This window comes from Larimichthys crocea, chromosome XII, assembly GCF_000972845.2.
Source record: "Larimichthys crocea isolate SSNF chromosome XII, L_crocea_2.0, whole genome shotgun sequence".
Classification (NCBI taxonomy): Eukaryota; Metazoa; Chordata; class Actinopteri; family Sciaenidae; genus Larimichthys; species Larimichthys crocea.
In genome coordinates this window covers 16,034,402-16,050,127 of record NC_040022.1, presented here as the reverse complement: position 1 = coordinate 16,050,127, position 15,726 = coordinate 16,034,402, and the positions used below count along the sequence as shown (strand labels likewise).

Here is a 15,726-nt window from a genome sequence, read left to right as displayed (position 1 = left end):
TGTTTACTTGTGAAGCTCCTTGTTTTTTTCTACACGTACATTGAAGGCAACGTGTAACCAAACTCATTCTTCATGTGTGCCAATAAGTGTTTTTGATTTATTATCCCTTAATTTATGGTACATCTATATATTTTTCAAGTTCATTTTAAAACATGCCTATGTAGATAGTGAACGAGTTTGGTGTAATTGTTCCTGTCCATGAAGAGATCTCCCTCCTAAATCGATTGTTTTTAGTACCAAATTCCCTCTTTGTGTTTCCTTGCTGAGATAGAGGGATAGAGACAAAGAGGGAATTTAGTGCTTTAAAAAAAAAGGACCATCTCAGGCTGCTGAAGCTTCTTACTGGCTTCGGCTCAACAAGGACTGATGGATTTTTGGAAAGGAGGAATGATTACAGCGATCATAATATACATAAGGGCCATGCTTTAAAGAATAAAAGGAACACAAGGTGGTAATTTTATACATGGTAATGACAAAATAAAATATACGACAGTCATAGAGCTGCATTTATTGGACAGTGAGACAGTGGTACAGAGACAAAATGAATCTTGTAATGAGGTACAGTACATCTTGTTATGAGGTACATCAGTGTTGTTGTATTTTCTGGAGGGTACACACTCTTTTCTTGTTACTGTCTGAACTCGAATGTAGTTGGCAAAACAATACTGATCATTCTTTTGTCAATACAAATACCATGAAACTTCAAAACCATGTAAACTCAGGTTATTTTTTTAAAATAACACTACTTTGAACTATAAAAAAAAACAAAAACAAGAAACTTTTAATTAAACAAGCTAAATTTTAATATTCACAGCCAGAAGAGTGGCTGTGTGCATGTAAACATACTGCAACCTTGCTATGTTTCCAAACATAAACACACTACCTACAGTGCCAGAGTAAAATATAAAAGAGCAACATGTTCCTGTGGAACAGTTCAACAGAAAAATACACTTCAACATTCAAACATACACACATACATACACACTCACATACACACATCAGGTTTGTGTTTTTAACATTGAGCTTGAACAGTTATTAACTAAATGTAACACTGCATTGTGTAGACCGCCATCTGTAACTGCCATACATTAGTAGAGGTAAACATGAACTGAAACGCAAAGCACCCTTGGAGGATTACATTGTCACACGTAAAAAAATAGAAATAAAGAGAACAGTCTTTGTTTAGGTTAACAAAATCTGCAGGACGTCTGCATTTAGGGTCTATTACAGTTAAAAGTGTGTAACAAAATATTCATGGAGCCAATTATTTGAAGATGAAAGGAGTTTACCAGCAAACTTCATGTCAAACAAGCCTGTGGGAGAGATGGGAAAAGAGGGATGTTAAAATGTTGGGGGTGTACTGCAGTTCATAACAATGTGAGATAATCAGAGAGGCGACGCTGGAGCCAGTCCTGTGGTCTTCTGTACCTTGGCTATAATTCGTCCTTGTCCACCTGCTCAGCTTTTTCCTCTACACTGTTGGCTGCTGCGTCTGCAGTGGTGTCCTCTATATGAGCCAACATGTCGGCTGTAAGGGCTTCCTCAAGACGCCTCCTCACATTCTGCACCAGGTCCTCCTGCTTCCTGCGGGGCACAGACGAAGACACAATAACACCAATGAAAACAAACCATTCACAGTGAAAACTTGAACATTTATAGCAGTTTAATATGTTGAATCATTGTCATCTGATGGCCACCGAAGCACCACAAAAGGTGCAACTTCAGCCTGGACAGTTTTAACACGAGTGAGTGTTGACTGCTCACGATGTTTTGGTCCACTCCACCAGGAGCGTTTCAGATGTGGAGCATTTTCCATGCTAGACTTTGTTAACTTGCTCAGATTTGGTCATTTTTTCTTTGTTTATGTACTTCTACTATGAGTAAATACGTTACGTGGTCATACTGTTCCCCTGTTGGTTGTTTTTATGATTGAATGCTTGCACTGGGTGTTTTATTATAAAAATGGACCAGATTCTCTCTGTGGTACAAGTACTACTGGTGGCACATGGGCTACGCAGAGGAATCCCTGAAATATATATATATAATTATATTTAAATATGTTTAATACTGTCAAAATACTCTGTTTTGAATGAAAAGGTAGTAAATGGAGGTAAAATGAATCATTCACAAACACTGCAATCGTGGCTGCAAATGGGAAACATGTAGATCAGGAGCCAAAGTAGCTCTGGTTCTGTTCAGGATTCAACAGCAGTCAACACACACACACAAAAAAAAATCCTCTTACTACGTACGAGTAAACCTGCCTCCCGCTGTACTGTCTGTAGCTGTTGTCTGTCATGATGGTGGTACTCTGAGAAATGAATATTTTCTGGAGGTGGTACGAAGGTATAAAAAGTTTGAGAAACACTACGCTATAATGTTTGCGAGTCTGACTTCCAGCCAGCTCGATCTGCTCTGTGCTGCTTATTACAGCTGCATATTCTCGGGCAAGCAGAGTGAGAGCAGCTTCTGTTAGAGTTACAATCATTGTCTAGAACAGTCATGAGCAACTCCGGAGACCATGCTGCATCCAGAACGCGTTGCAGCCGGGCTCGGTGGTATTTAGCCTAACAGTGTTTCTGTGTTCTTAGTACAGTAAGGCAGTGGAACATGTTTGAATCTGCCACAGCCACCAATTTAGTCAGACTATGTACACAATGGAGGGTTAGTTAACGATGATTATAAAGTGTAAGATGTTGTGACTGAGCAACACAGATCGGCTGTGTTACCCAAGAACTCTTGATCTCCACATCATAACAGTGGATATATAAATCATACAAACAGATTCAAAGTCTCAAAAGTCTCAAAATCTACTACTGTTTGTGTGTGAAATTTTATATTTTTAAAAGCATCATAAATAACTGTGCTGAGAAACTTATTAACAGGGCAGAGATGAGGATGCTTTGAGATGTAGAAAACTTCCTCTTTATAACACTAGAAGCTACTTCACAGTAGAAGCTGTGACAGAAATATAACATCAGCTTGGTAGCTATTAAAGTTGACACTTTACAGTTGGTGCTCTTTCGCAGACGCTAACTAACAATAGGCCTAACATTACACTATCTTGTTACGGTGTCTGTGTGCCACAATGAACTACACTTTTACAGTTAACTGGAATGACTCTTCACACCTTGAATGGCCTCCTTAAAAAAGAGCCCTGAAACTGACAATAACATCTGCTTACAAGAAATCACCTTTCAAAAGTTTAGGATCGTCTGCCACAAAAGCTTGATTCAGTGCAGTCCGATGGCTGAGACGACTGCTATACATTTGTAAGTTGTCTTAAATGTGTTTAGGTTGTGGAAAGACCAGAGATCCCTGCTGAAGTGAGGAAGAGGAGGAGGAGACGGAGATGCAGAGGTGGATCTAAGTGGAGCCAGGAGCGGAAAAGACGGTACAAACCGTAAGTACCGTCTGTTTCCGTGGAGAACGTAAGATCTCTCCCCAGTGAGATGGAGAAGCTAACAGTGCTAACCAGACTACAGAGAGAATATCGAGAGTGTTGCATCACAGAGACGTGGCTGAATGAACTCACTGAGGACTCGCTGGCAACTCTGGACAGCTTTCAACTTGTGAGAGCCGACGGGAGAGCAAAGAGTGGACAGCTGAAGACAGACAGGAAAAGCAGGGAGAGAGAGGGCGAACGACACGGAGTCAGAAGGACTCAGCCCACTGTACCAGCTGAGCAACCATTTATGAGTATTGTATGTTGTGAGTCGCTGTAACAAGTGAATTTCCCCGGTGTGGGATCATTAAAGTCTATCTTTATAAACAGATGTTATTTTGTGTGAAGAGCTTACAAAAAAATAATGTTTTGTACATATAGAACAAAATCCTGTGCAATGGTTCAGCCAAAAGAAAACATCAGAGTAACAGTTAAAAAGAATAAAAGAAATCACCTCTCATTAGTAAAAGTTATTAATTATAATGGCTGTAACAAGCTGGTATTAACAGGTGTATTGCTTTAGCAGCTAAGATTAGGTTATTGAAAGTGGATCACAGCTGAACAAACCACTTTAACCCTGTTCAATCAAACCACAGAATAAACTGCAGAAAGCCCCCAAAAAATATTATAATATATCAAAAAATATTTAGTCCAGTTACACCGGTGTAGTTCAGTAATGACTCACTCACATTACATTAGGAAAAATATGGCATAAATATAGTATCCTCTGTCATGAAACACTGTGGGGACATCGACAAAATCAAAGTTTTAATCATTTAATTATGACCCAAACTATTTCAAATGCAAAAGATACATCTGGTATCTGAATTATGCCGTTTTATTTTTGTTAAAGAAGTGATTATTGAAGGAAAGAAGAGAAACATCAAATCAAACCGGCGATTCCAAACTTCTGAACGGTTGTGTATGTATTGATGTATAAGCGAGGAAACTACAGCTGCGTGAACGTCTTACCTAATGTCATCATCAGTCACTACAAAGGCTTTGCACAGAGGCTGCGCTGTGTTGAGCCAGACTCCAGGATTTTTCTCCACCGCGGCGGTGAGCTGTCCGGTGACCGGAGCGGGGCTGGTGTGCAGGGCACTGGCGATGGCTGAAAGCAGCGTTTTGTCTGAACATGCAGGCCCAACACCTAAACAACAAGGACAACAAGTCAAGCTTCAAGAAGAAAAAAAAAAAAGAAGAAGCTTTAAAATCATATAAGATGGTCGTTTTTGTTTGGTTACCCTCACCCTGTAAGCCTTTGGGTAGATCCATAGTTTTCACCAGCTCCTCTGCGATATCAAATGCATTTAACCCGCTCAACTTCCTCTCCCAGAACAGCTGAAAAAAAACAAAAAACGATCCATGTCAAGTTTTAAATACATTTTTTTCTCAAACTGAATATGGGCCCCATTATCCAATTTATGAGGCTACTGAACACTTTTTACAGCCAGAAAAAGACAAAACAAAACAACTTCCTGCACTAACAGCACGTTCACTTGCCTTTCTACAGTTTCAGTGGTGAAGTTAGCGTTTCCTGACATCACTAGCAGGTAAAGAGTCTGAATAAAGTTCAAAGAACACAAAATGTACGCTTCTTCTCGCCTCTGACTTACTTGTTTCGGTTGGTCCACGGCCTTCTGTGGGTCTGTTTTCACCTTGTTGTTGGGATGATTTGTTACCTTGGTCACTGGCTGTTTGAAGATGGACGCTGTCTGTCGAACTGGTAGTGTTGTGTTTAAATCAGGCTTGGCCTTCAAGAAAGACAACAACACAACTTATTGGACAAAATTCAGATAAGCAGCTTTGACTAATTTTATAATATAATGTGTGAGAAGTTACTACTGTAGTGTTGCCTTATTTAACTCCATGGGGTGTGAAGGGACAGTCTAAATGTTACAATAAACTATAATGATTATGATCCAACAATAGTTGGGAGTTAGAAATCCTCCTTGAGTTGAACAGCAGAGATAAAAGGCTGTAGCGATGGCACTAAACATCTCCTTGTAGTATAGTCAGTCATAAAACAATATCTGAGGGAGCAGGAACAAAGCAATCTACAGCAGCTCTTTAGTAGCTACAGAGCTTCACTGCCAAGTTGTGTTTAAAATCACTTTTACAGTATTACTCCATAGTGTCACAGTTCTATCTGTATAACCTTTGCATGTACTAGTGTCAGAAATAAAAAAATTTAAGTGTTCATAATGGAGGTCATTAACAAAGAAGTCATTTAAAACACGACAACAACGTGCAGCTTTAGGGCAGAGCAGCAAAGAAAGCCACCATTAAAAAAGTCTCATGACATGAGGACACGCGACCGAGACAGAAACAAAGCGGGCAAAAGTTTTATGATCTAATGAGACCAGAAGTGAGTTTTTTTGGCCTTACTCGTGCTAAATGCTGTGTTTTGTGTTCAGAACAACATTGTGGATGTGTCCCGCAGTGTCTAAGTCAGTCCATAACTTAGTTAATCCAGAATTTGAGGCAGGTCTCCATCTAACCTGACATGAAAGACTTCAATTTTCAAGATATACACAAAATAGACACACATCTATTCTATTCTATATATGTGCCTCTGATGATCCCTTTAGTTCACTTTAACATTTAGGACTCTTCTTCCTCTGCTGGTCAAAAAGTTGAATAAAAACCAGTGTGATTCAGTGATGTATTAGGGGCGAATAGGTTGAATCACTGAAACAGCACCATGTTCATTCTGCTTGTTTTTTCCTTCACATCACATTGCATCGTCATTCATGCCTCATAAATACCAAAAGCTAAACGCAGCCTCACCTTGATTTGATGGCTGATGTCATAGTAATGCTTGTGCCTGCTGCGCGGCACTTTGGTCAGGAGCGACCGTCCAGCCATGGTGTGGCTGGGATTCACATTTGTGTGAAGGTTGCTGCCCAGACTTCGGACTATCTGGGGCTTGCTGAGGATGCGCTTAACAGGTACACTAGAAAGAAAAACAGGAAACTCGTCAACATCATTACACAATTTATGTCTTTGATATTAAAGCTACGAGGGATACTGAGGCTTAGGAGATAAAGCGGGTTGTCCACTAATCAGATGATTGGTGGTTCAATCTCTGGCTCCTCCAGTCTGCATGTCGAAGTGTCCTTGAGCAAGATACTGAACCCTGATGCTGCACCATCAGTGTGTGAATGTGTATGAATGGTTATCTCCTGAAACTGTTGAAGACTAGAAAAGGTCTATTTATCATTACCCATCAATAAAGTCTATCTTATCTCTTCTATTGTCTCCCACACAGTATCTCTTCACAGGCTGCAGTTTGGCTTCTGGAGTCACCTGACTGCATGTAACTTGATCAAAGCAGTCGCTCAGTGTAAATGTCCTTCAGAGGTGGTAGTGTAGTCCAAACGAGACACTGACTGACTACAAAAGAAAGCCATCTGTATCATATTGGGTGGATACTACTGTCTACAGGACGGGGACAGAGTAGACTCTACTTCTTGAGGAAGCTCAGGTCCATTAATGTGTGCAGCAGGATGTTGCCGATGTTCTACCAATCTTCTTTGCAGCCATCTGCTGGAGCAGTAGCATCAGAGCCAGCAACACTTAAAAAAAAAACTGAACACACTGATTGAAAAGGTTGACGCTGTGCTGGAGCTCCTGGAGCTGCTTGTAGAGAGATGGACGCTCTATAAACTTCTCAGGAAGAGATTCCTGCTCACCGATATAACACTTTATAATGACTCCTCTCTGTGCAGGGAGAGGAGACTCACTCTGCGACAGCTGGTTCTTTGATACGGACATTAATGCGTAACTTGCGACGTGCAGGTTAACTCAGTAGGTAGAGTGTGCGTCCCGTGTGAGGAGGCTCAATCCTTGTCACATCAGCCCAGGGTTAAGCTCCAACCTGCGGCCCCTTGCTTGCATGTCTGTGAATGTTAATGGTTGCTTGTTTCTATGTGCCATGTGATGAGCTGGCGACTTGTCCAGGGTGTACCCCGCTTCTCGCCCTAAGTCAGCTGGGACAGACTCCAGCCCCCACTGTGATCCTGATGAGGATAAGCGGCTACAGATAACGGATAGATGCACTGACTAAATCGCTATACTATACTTTATTACCTTCGGGGATCAATCATCATATATCCATCAATTAAGTAGATATTGATCCCCAAACATAATAAAGTATAGATAAATCCATCAATACTTTAGGTATAGATAGATGTATCTATACTTATATACCTGCTTCTTGAGTCTCTTGAAGGTAAATGCTTGTGTTACAGCTGCAGATGTCTGTCTGTCTGTCTTTTAGCAGAACAGACAGCTTCTCTCCAAAAGCTGTAACCTCTGTTTCGCGATGCTGAACAGCTGCTAAACTAGATTTTCATGATTTAATTTTTATATTTAAAAAAAAAAAAAGCTCCATCCTAAAAAGGTGTAGCTTGTCCCGCACTGACAGGTGTAATGTCAGGGAGTGAGGGGATGACGATCCAGCTCATCTTCATACGTGCACACCATATTTACAGTGTAAACAACACCTGAGCGGTTTGTGTCTGTAACACGACACACAGCTGCATTTCCAGGTGTATTAAAGGTGTTCAGTGATGCAGCTACACACTTGAAGTCAGCGTGTTACTCAGGTGTGAGTTTTTCTAACAGCACGGCCGTGTTGTTGTCAGGTTTTCACGCCGTGCTGCGTAGTAAACTGTTCCGGGGCCCAACGCACCGCAAGTCAAGCGTGTGTAAACAATGAAACTTAGCTAGCTAATCAGGCTAGCGGCGCTGTGTGCGGCAGCAAACAGCGCCTCAATTAGCGCCGCTCATTGTTCAAAGCTACAAGTTTACAGCCGCGATAAAGTCGCAACACAGCACGAAGCTCACGCCTTAGCTGAAGTTTAAGTTTAAGTAAGAAAAAGAGCCGCTCATTAGCTCAAGTGTTGACGTGAGCCGCTCCGTATGCATGCGTGCATTTCCTGCAGACAAACTTTCATTTTAACAACTCCTCCGACTAAACGTTCAAACAAAGTCCCACCTCTTTCTCTCCATGGTGTCGGTTGCTTGTGATCAGCTCTGCCGTGAATCTGGCTTGTGAAAAAAAAAACAATAAAAAAAAGAAAGATAAGAAGCCAGCTAGCTGTCTATGATTGCAGTCATAATATCTTCGCCGAGTCTGGTTTATTATCGATCCCCCCGCTGTCTGTCTCCAGTCACCGAGCGCGGATCACTCCGCCACGGCCTCGGAACATAATGAGCGAAGACATCCGCCACAGCACTGTAAAGTAGTGCGAAAACTCCGGGTCTGTCATGCTCTCACAGCACAGGCTGAAAGCAACTCAACTTAAAATATTAATTCGAGTAAGTAAAGTATACTTTAAGTACCACATACTTTTAATATTCCCATGTTAATAAATTATTGACACAATGGAATATACTTGAACACATATTAATGATTACAAATATGTATGACCTACTTGTATGTAGGTATGTATGTATATATATATGAATATGTAAAATTGTGTATATGTATATAGAAATGTATGTATAGGAAACAGTCTATAAACAACAATAATAATAATAATTAGAAAAGGGGTATAAATAAATAAAAATGTTTTTAACATGTATGATTTAAGTTTTATTGTACTGTTCAATCCGTACAATCCGTTAATTTTAACTCATTTAGAGAAGTTTTGGTCATTTTTAATATTTTATTGTGACTGAGTAGTTGCATGATAAACATACATTACAGCTACTACATTACTTTTAAAACATATATATATATATATATAATAAACTCAGATGACACAGCTGTACATTAAACTCAGCACAGGAGTACAGGTCTATTTAGGAGCTTTGCCAACATCTGGACTAGCCTGCTAACAGTTTGGTCAATAACTCATGTGCATGTGCCTCAAATGCATTCTGTATGATATGATAAGATAAGATAGACTTTAATGATCCCACAGTAGGAATTCACGTCACAGTAGCTCGTATACATAAGATGGTTAAGAAATTACTCATAAATATGAAATATATAGAAAAAGTCATAAAGTCATGCTGGTGTTAAAGAGTCTAACCATTGTTGTTGGAATAAAGGACCTGTTGTAGAGCTCCTTCTTACATGGTGGGAGTAGCAGTCCGTTGCTGAAGGAGCTGTCCAGTTTCATGCAGGCGGTGAGAGGAGTTGTCATGATGGATGTCAGCTTTGCTAACATCCTCCTCTCCAGAGTCTAGGGGGCAGTCCAGGACAGAGCTGGCTGTGTGCTTCCCCCTCCCCTGCAGACAGAAGAACCTCAATCTCCTCAGAAAGTGGAGACGACTTTGACCTTCTTGTACAGGACGTCTGTGTTGTCCGACCAGTGTAGTTTGTTGTTGAGGTGAACACCCAGGTATTTGTACACTTCCACCAATGTATGAGTATATTTACTTAGATTTTTGTCAAATTCTGGCAATGAAGTAACTTCACATTATTCCACTAATACTTTTACTCCATCTACTTCTTCGAGAGTGAGTCGTCCACTAATCAGATGATCTGTGGTTCGATCCCCGGCTCCTCCAGTCTGCAAGTCTCCTTGAGCAAGATACTGAACCCTAAATTGCTCCCGAAGGCTGCGCCATCAGTGTATGAATGTGCGTGAATGAGATATGTAGCGTAAAAGCACTTTGAGTGGTCGGAAGACTAGAGAGGTGCTATATAAGTACAGGCCATTTACCATTACGAAGTGCACCAAGGATGACATTTCTAATAATTCTGTAACTACTTGAAAATGTCCAAGACTTGTACACAGAAGTATTTTTATACAGATAAACAATCCCCAAAAGTAACAATGATCTCTTCCAAAACTGTTTGTCCGCTCTTTTAATACACACACTGTGTTCTAATTCTTTTGTGGGAAGTAAGAAAATGTAATTATGATTTGTTTTGGTCTTCAGGGATATACCAACAAAGCACAATTCAGGACTTTTTAATTATGTGCTTCAATAATCTGAGCCAGTGTGGAGTCTGAGCAAACTTAAATCACTGCAAGTGAAATAATCACACACAACAACATGGGATAAATCTCACATATTTTACTTCTCTTCCAAACAATTACAACATAACGCGAAGGACAGATTTGATCCACGGGAGACTGATGATTAAAATAAATATCTGATCCCAAATGAAGAAGGAAAAGAAAAGTCCATTTAACATCTGTTTTCATGGTCCTTTCATTGACATTCTGACTGGTTGAGAACGCTGAAACTCCAGTGCATTTAACAGGATGTTGATGGCAATCAGTTCAATGTTGAATTGGGCTGCTGGATGAAGATGACAGCTTCCAGTAGCCTCGCATGGAATTGGACCGGAGTGCAACGTACTGGCTGCAGCAGCAGTTCTTGTTCAATATTTAAGTCTTTGTGTGAAAAAACAGCACAGACCTGAGGGGGGAAAACAAAGTCATTAGGTAATGTATGTTTGAGTGAGTCAGAAGTCTGAGTGTTACAAATAACGTACACTTTGTTTTTTCTTTTTTTAAAGCTATCCAAAAATCACTCAACTTCCTGCCAATGTGAATTTTCTCAGAATTGAGGATTAAATAAAAGTCTAACACTATTGATTTTTTCATTTTCATGCCAAATAACTAAGCTGCAGAGTGGGCGAAGGTTGTTCAGGCATTCCTGTCTTATTAGGAGGTCTTAAAATAGGCAACTGTCCTAGATTTAGGTCTCCTGAAACCTCGAAACCGCCGGGCATATTGTCCAGTTCCTGCTGATGAGAAGCGTTTCACAAATGCTGCTATCCCCACCACACAGTTTCACCTATAGGAATGATGTTAGCCGGGTATTTTTTTACCAGAGGTAACACTAATTACGAACTTCGCTCTTGCTTCAGAGTTATTAGTGTAGTGCAGTTTTGTCTGTCTCAAGATGTGTTTTTGTGCTTTAAGTGTAATGGTAGCAGTTTTTCTACTTGCTAACATCATATTTATCCGTCTTCTTCACCACAGATCCAGTGTAAACAAAAACACGCAGAAACTGCACTTAGACGTGTTCATTGAAATCAAGAAATACGTCAGGCTGTGATGTGTGGAAAATTATATCAGATTGAGGCACAAGCTAACAAAGTCACACAATAACTTGTTTACAGGATTATTTTGTGAAATGGGCAAAACCTCCGTCCGGCGCTGCCTGCGGTTTCAAACTGTGCGACAACGTTGCTTTTTAGTGTCAATTTGAAACTGTTCTCTTGCAGCGCTGTGACCGTAGTACACAGAAAATGCCCAGCAATCATGTAATATGAGAAAAGACTCATCGGGTTTGTCCACATCAGAGAACCAGAGTGAGGCAGAAGCACAACCAAGGGCAAAAAGTCTAAAACAAACATTATAAACATGGTCTGTATTAACATTTTGATGCCTTGTAATTATCAGATTTTATGGTCTAGAAAGAAATACATAGCCTGAGAGTATTTTGAATTAAAGCCAACTTAGATTGAGGCTCAGACAGACAGTAATGAATGTGGCAGATACAGAAATAATGATGCCGACTGTGATTATTGTGGCCAAAACAAAAACACCTCTCCTCCACTCTTTTATTTCTGCAGTCGTCTCTTTGCCGGACTAACCTGAGTGTCACTACTGGTCATCATTCTTGAATTTGCCGTTGATGTAGGGAACATAATCTAAAAACAATCGCCAGTCTGTGAAGTGGACCAGAGCTACTCCTCCGGCTGTGCCCCACACAGCCATGGTTGGGATCCTGTGAAGTAGAAAACATCGTCAAGATTCACTGAGGTGAAGAAATCAAACAGCAGTGTCCTGACATCTGTGCAGAAACAATCGAGCTTAAGTTAAGTAAAGCATGTCAATAAATACAGAGTAAAGATGAACAGATTCGCAGGTTAATAATTATGAAGAGTTCATTGCTTCTCTCCACCACACCAGTCACATCCTGTTGCCTAGGTAACCGTTTAAGGACCCTCACCGGACATTATCTTTGTGATCTACAACAAAACAAAGCCACTGTCGGTCAGCTGGTTACATTTAACGTCCTCAAACTGGATCATTAAAAGGTAAGACAGTCACATTTTTCATGTGGTCAGAGAGAATAACAACATGGATTTTAGGGGAAAGCTTTGTTTATCACTTCAAATGTTATTTTAGTCACTTTTAGTGAGTTTAGCCGACAGGCAGCTAAAGTCAGCGGCGATGACCTCGGCTGGGCTAACAGCTAGCAATGCTAGCTAAGGACACCAGAGTCTGTTTGTTAAAACTCCAAATCTCTTCTCTTTAAAATACTAATACGACATATAAAACACATCTTACCATGATTTGGCAATTGCCAAATACTTCGGCCCGATGACTTTAGCGATCATTTTGGCTGAAACGTGTCCTCTAACACAGGACGTGCCGACTAGCTCAAAGCTAAGAGGACTTCCGAGCTACGACCACGTCTAGTGCGCAAGCGCGGATAGTACTTCCGGTTGCTTAAGAAAATAAAAGTCTTTAACAATAAGAGATAGTAAACTGTACACACACACACACACATTATATATATATACACAGCAAGATAATGACCCAAAACACAAGTCCAAGCTATGCCAAAACTACCTCAGGAAAAAAGAACAAGATGGTATGCTTGAAAACATGGAGTGGCCAGCACAGTCTCCAGACTTAAACCCCATCGAGCTGGTTTGGGATGAACTGGGCAAAAGAGTTAAAGCCAAGCAACCTACAAGTGCCACACATTTATGGGAACTTCTGCAACAGACTTGGGAAGAACTTTCTGAAGAATATTTTCTTTCTATTGTAGAAAGAATGCCACGAGTGTGTTCAGCTGTTATATGTTGTGGCTACTTTGATGAGTTATTGATGATGATACATTTTGGTCTATAAATTGATTCTATGATTTCTTTTTCAACTCAAATTTCTTATTTGTTCTATCCTTTCATTTCAGAGTGCAATGACAATGAACTGAATAATTGTGTGTGTGTGTGTGTGTGTGTGTGTGTGTGTGTGTGTGTGTTCTCTCTTCCTGGAATGACTCAGCTCTTGATAAGTGTTTCCTTCTTCCCTCCCCCATGTTGTTTAGATCAGAGCTCAAACTAGTTTCATTTCTGAGGAAGGCAAACTCAGACAGTCGTTGACACGGAGAGGAGAAATGGCGCAGCAAGGAAATAAACTGAACCAGGAAACCTTCTCTTGTCCGATCTGTCTGGATCTACTGAAGGATCCGGTGGCTATTCCCTGTGGACACAGCTACTGCATGAACTGTATTCAAAACTTCTGGGATGGAGAGGATGAGAAAAGAATCCACAGCTGCCCTCAGTGTAGGCAGACCTTCACACCGAGGCCTATCCTGATGAAAAACACCATATTAACAGCTTTAGTGGAGGAACTGAAGAAGACAGGACTCCAAGCTGCTCCTGCTGATCACTGCTATGCTGGACCTGAAGATGTGGCCTGTGATTTCTGCACTGGGAGAAAACTGAAAGCTCTGAAGTCCTGTCTGTTCTGTCTGGTCTCTTACTGTGAGAAACACCTTCAGCCTCACTTTGAATCCTCTGCCTTTGAGAAACACAAGCTGGTGGAGCCCTCCAAGAAGCTACAGGAGAACATCTGCTCTCGTCATGATGAGGTGATGAAGATATTCTGCCGTACTGATCAGCAGTGTATCTGTTATCTCTGCTCTATGGATGAACATAAAGGCCATGAAACAGTCTCAGCTGCAGCAGAAAGGACTGAGAGGCAGAGAGAGCTCGAGGTGACTCGACAAAACATCCAGCAGAGAATCCAGGACAGAGAGAAAGATGTGAACGAGCTTCAACAGGAGGTGGAGGCTATCAATGGCTCTGCTGATAAAGCAGTGGAGGACAGTGAGAAGATCTTCACTGAGCTGATCCGTCTCATGGAGAAAAGAATGTCTGATGTGAAGCAGCAGGTCAGATCCCAGCAGGAAACTGAAGTGAGTCGAGTCAAAGAGCTTCAGGAGAAGCTGGAACAGGAGATCACTGAGCTGAAGAGGAAAGACGCTGATTTGAAGAAGCTCCCGCACACAGAGGACCACAACCAGTTTCTCCAAAACTACCCCTCACTGTCACAACTCAGCCAAACTACAGACTTATCCAGCATCAATATCCGTCCTTTGAGGTACTTTGAGGATGTGACAGCTGCTGTGTCAGAGCTCAGAGATAAACTACAGGACGTTCTGAGGGACCAATGGACAAACATCTCACTGACAGTGACTGAAGTTGATGTTTTACTGTCAGGACCAAAACCAGAGCCCAAGACCAGAGCTGAGTTCTTAAAATATTCACGTAAACTCACACTGGATCCAAACACAGCAAACACTAAGCTGTTATTATCTGAGGGGAACAGAAAAGTGACATTAATGGAACAACATCAGTCTTATTCTAGTCACCCAGACAGATTCACTTTTTATAATCAGGTCCTTAGTAGAGAGAGTCTGACTGGACGTTGTTACTGGGAGGTGGAGTGGAGAGGAAAAGGAGTTGGTGTAGCAGTCACATACAAGAATATCAGCAGAGCAGGGAAATCAGATGCATGTGTATTTGGAGGCAATGACAAATCTTGGAGGTTAGACTGTAACCAAAACAGTTACACATTTTGGTACAACAACAACAGCACTCCTGTCTCAGGTCCCCTGTCCTCCAGAGTTGGAGTGTACCTTGATCACAGTGCAGGTATTCTTTCCTTCTACAGTGTCTCTGAAACCATGACTCTTCTCCACAGAGTCCAGACCACGTTCACTCAGCCTCTCTATGCTGGACCTTGGTTATCCTGGTCTGTTGGAAACACTGCAGAGTTGTGTAAAATGAAATAGATAGAAGTCATTTAAGGGTTAAATTCTGTGTTTTAACTCTTTATCTTTGTGACATTTCTTCACAGCACAGAGATCAGCTGTCAATCAAACATCATGGGCGGTACTTTGACATTGTCTTTCTGTACTGTAAATGTTTCTTTAGGTGGCGCTGTTTGTGAATATTTGTATTGATGTGTTTGTATGTTGTTTCTCTTCCACTGCATAAGTGAAGAGAGAAAGCAGCGGACCTTCCTTCATCGTACATATTTTGAGCTCACTTTGTACATTTGGACACAAATCTATTATCAGTTTATGAATTATTAGTTTAGCTGATGAATGTGCGATATAATACGGAATCATATTTGTCTGATTACAGCCAGGGTTGTCTAATTAAGCTGTCAGCTCATGTTTATTGTAGCTTTAAGGTCTATAAAATCATCACTTCCCATTTGATCTGTCCCAGTAAATTAAATTTCAAAAATAAAATACTGAAGAGTTCAACCACAGCCTGA

At 40.9% G+C, this 15,726-nt stretch overlaps 3 protein-coding genes across 4 annotated transcripts; 1 reads left to right on the top strand and 2 right to left on the bottom strand.

Moving 5' to 3' along the window:
* Positions 1-478: 478 nt before the first annotated feature.
* On the bottom strand, positions 479-8,645 carry mbd3a (methyl-CpG binding domain protein 3a). Of its 2 annotated transcripts, XM_010744228.3 has the most exons (7): positions 8,448-8,644; positions 6,236-6,401; positions 5,062-5,199; positions 4,696-4,786; positions 4,418-4,595; positions 1,429-1,584; positions 479-1,313 (listed from the first exon to the last, which is right to left on the bottom strand). In XM_010744228.3, the coding sequence occupies exons 1-6, from the start codon at positions 8,459-8,461 to the stop codon at positions 1,434-1,436; spliced, it is 738 nt and encodes a 245-aa protein (XP_010742530.1). In that variant the 5' UTR covers positions 8,462-8,644; the 3' UTR covers positions 479-1,313; positions 1,429-1,433. The 2 variants fall into 2 exon arrangements, with proteins under 2 accessions (XP_010742530.1, XP_027141680.1); XM_027285879.1 differs by having other exon boundaries at positions 479-1,584; positions 8,448-8,645.
* Positions 8,646-10,468: 1,823 nt separating this feature from the next.
* On the bottom strand, positions 10,469-12,873 carry uqcr11 (ubiquinol-cytochrome c reductase, complex III subunit XI). Its single transcript, XM_010744229.3, has 3 exons — positions 12,718-12,873; positions 12,018-12,151; positions 10,469-10,831 (listed from the first exon to the last, which is right to left on the bottom strand). Exons 1-2 carry the CDS (start codon positions 12,765-12,767, stop codon positions 12,028-12,030), a joined length of 174 nt encoding a protein of 57 aa, XP_010742531.2. The 5' UTR covers positions 12,768-12,873; the 3' UTR covers positions 10,469-10,831; positions 12,018-12,027.
* Positions 12,874-13,458: 585 nt separating this feature from the next.
* Positions 13,459-15,718, top strand: LOC109139258 (E3 ubiquitin/ISG15 ligase TRIM25). Its single transcript, XM_019262114.2, has one exon. The coding sequence runs from the start codon at positions 13,553-13,555 to the stop codon at positions 15,233-15,235; it is 1,683 nt and encodes a 560-aa protein (XP_019117659.2). The 5' UTR covers positions 13,459-13,552; the 3' UTR covers positions 15,236-15,718.
* Positions 15,719-15,726: the final 8 nt, after the last annotated feature.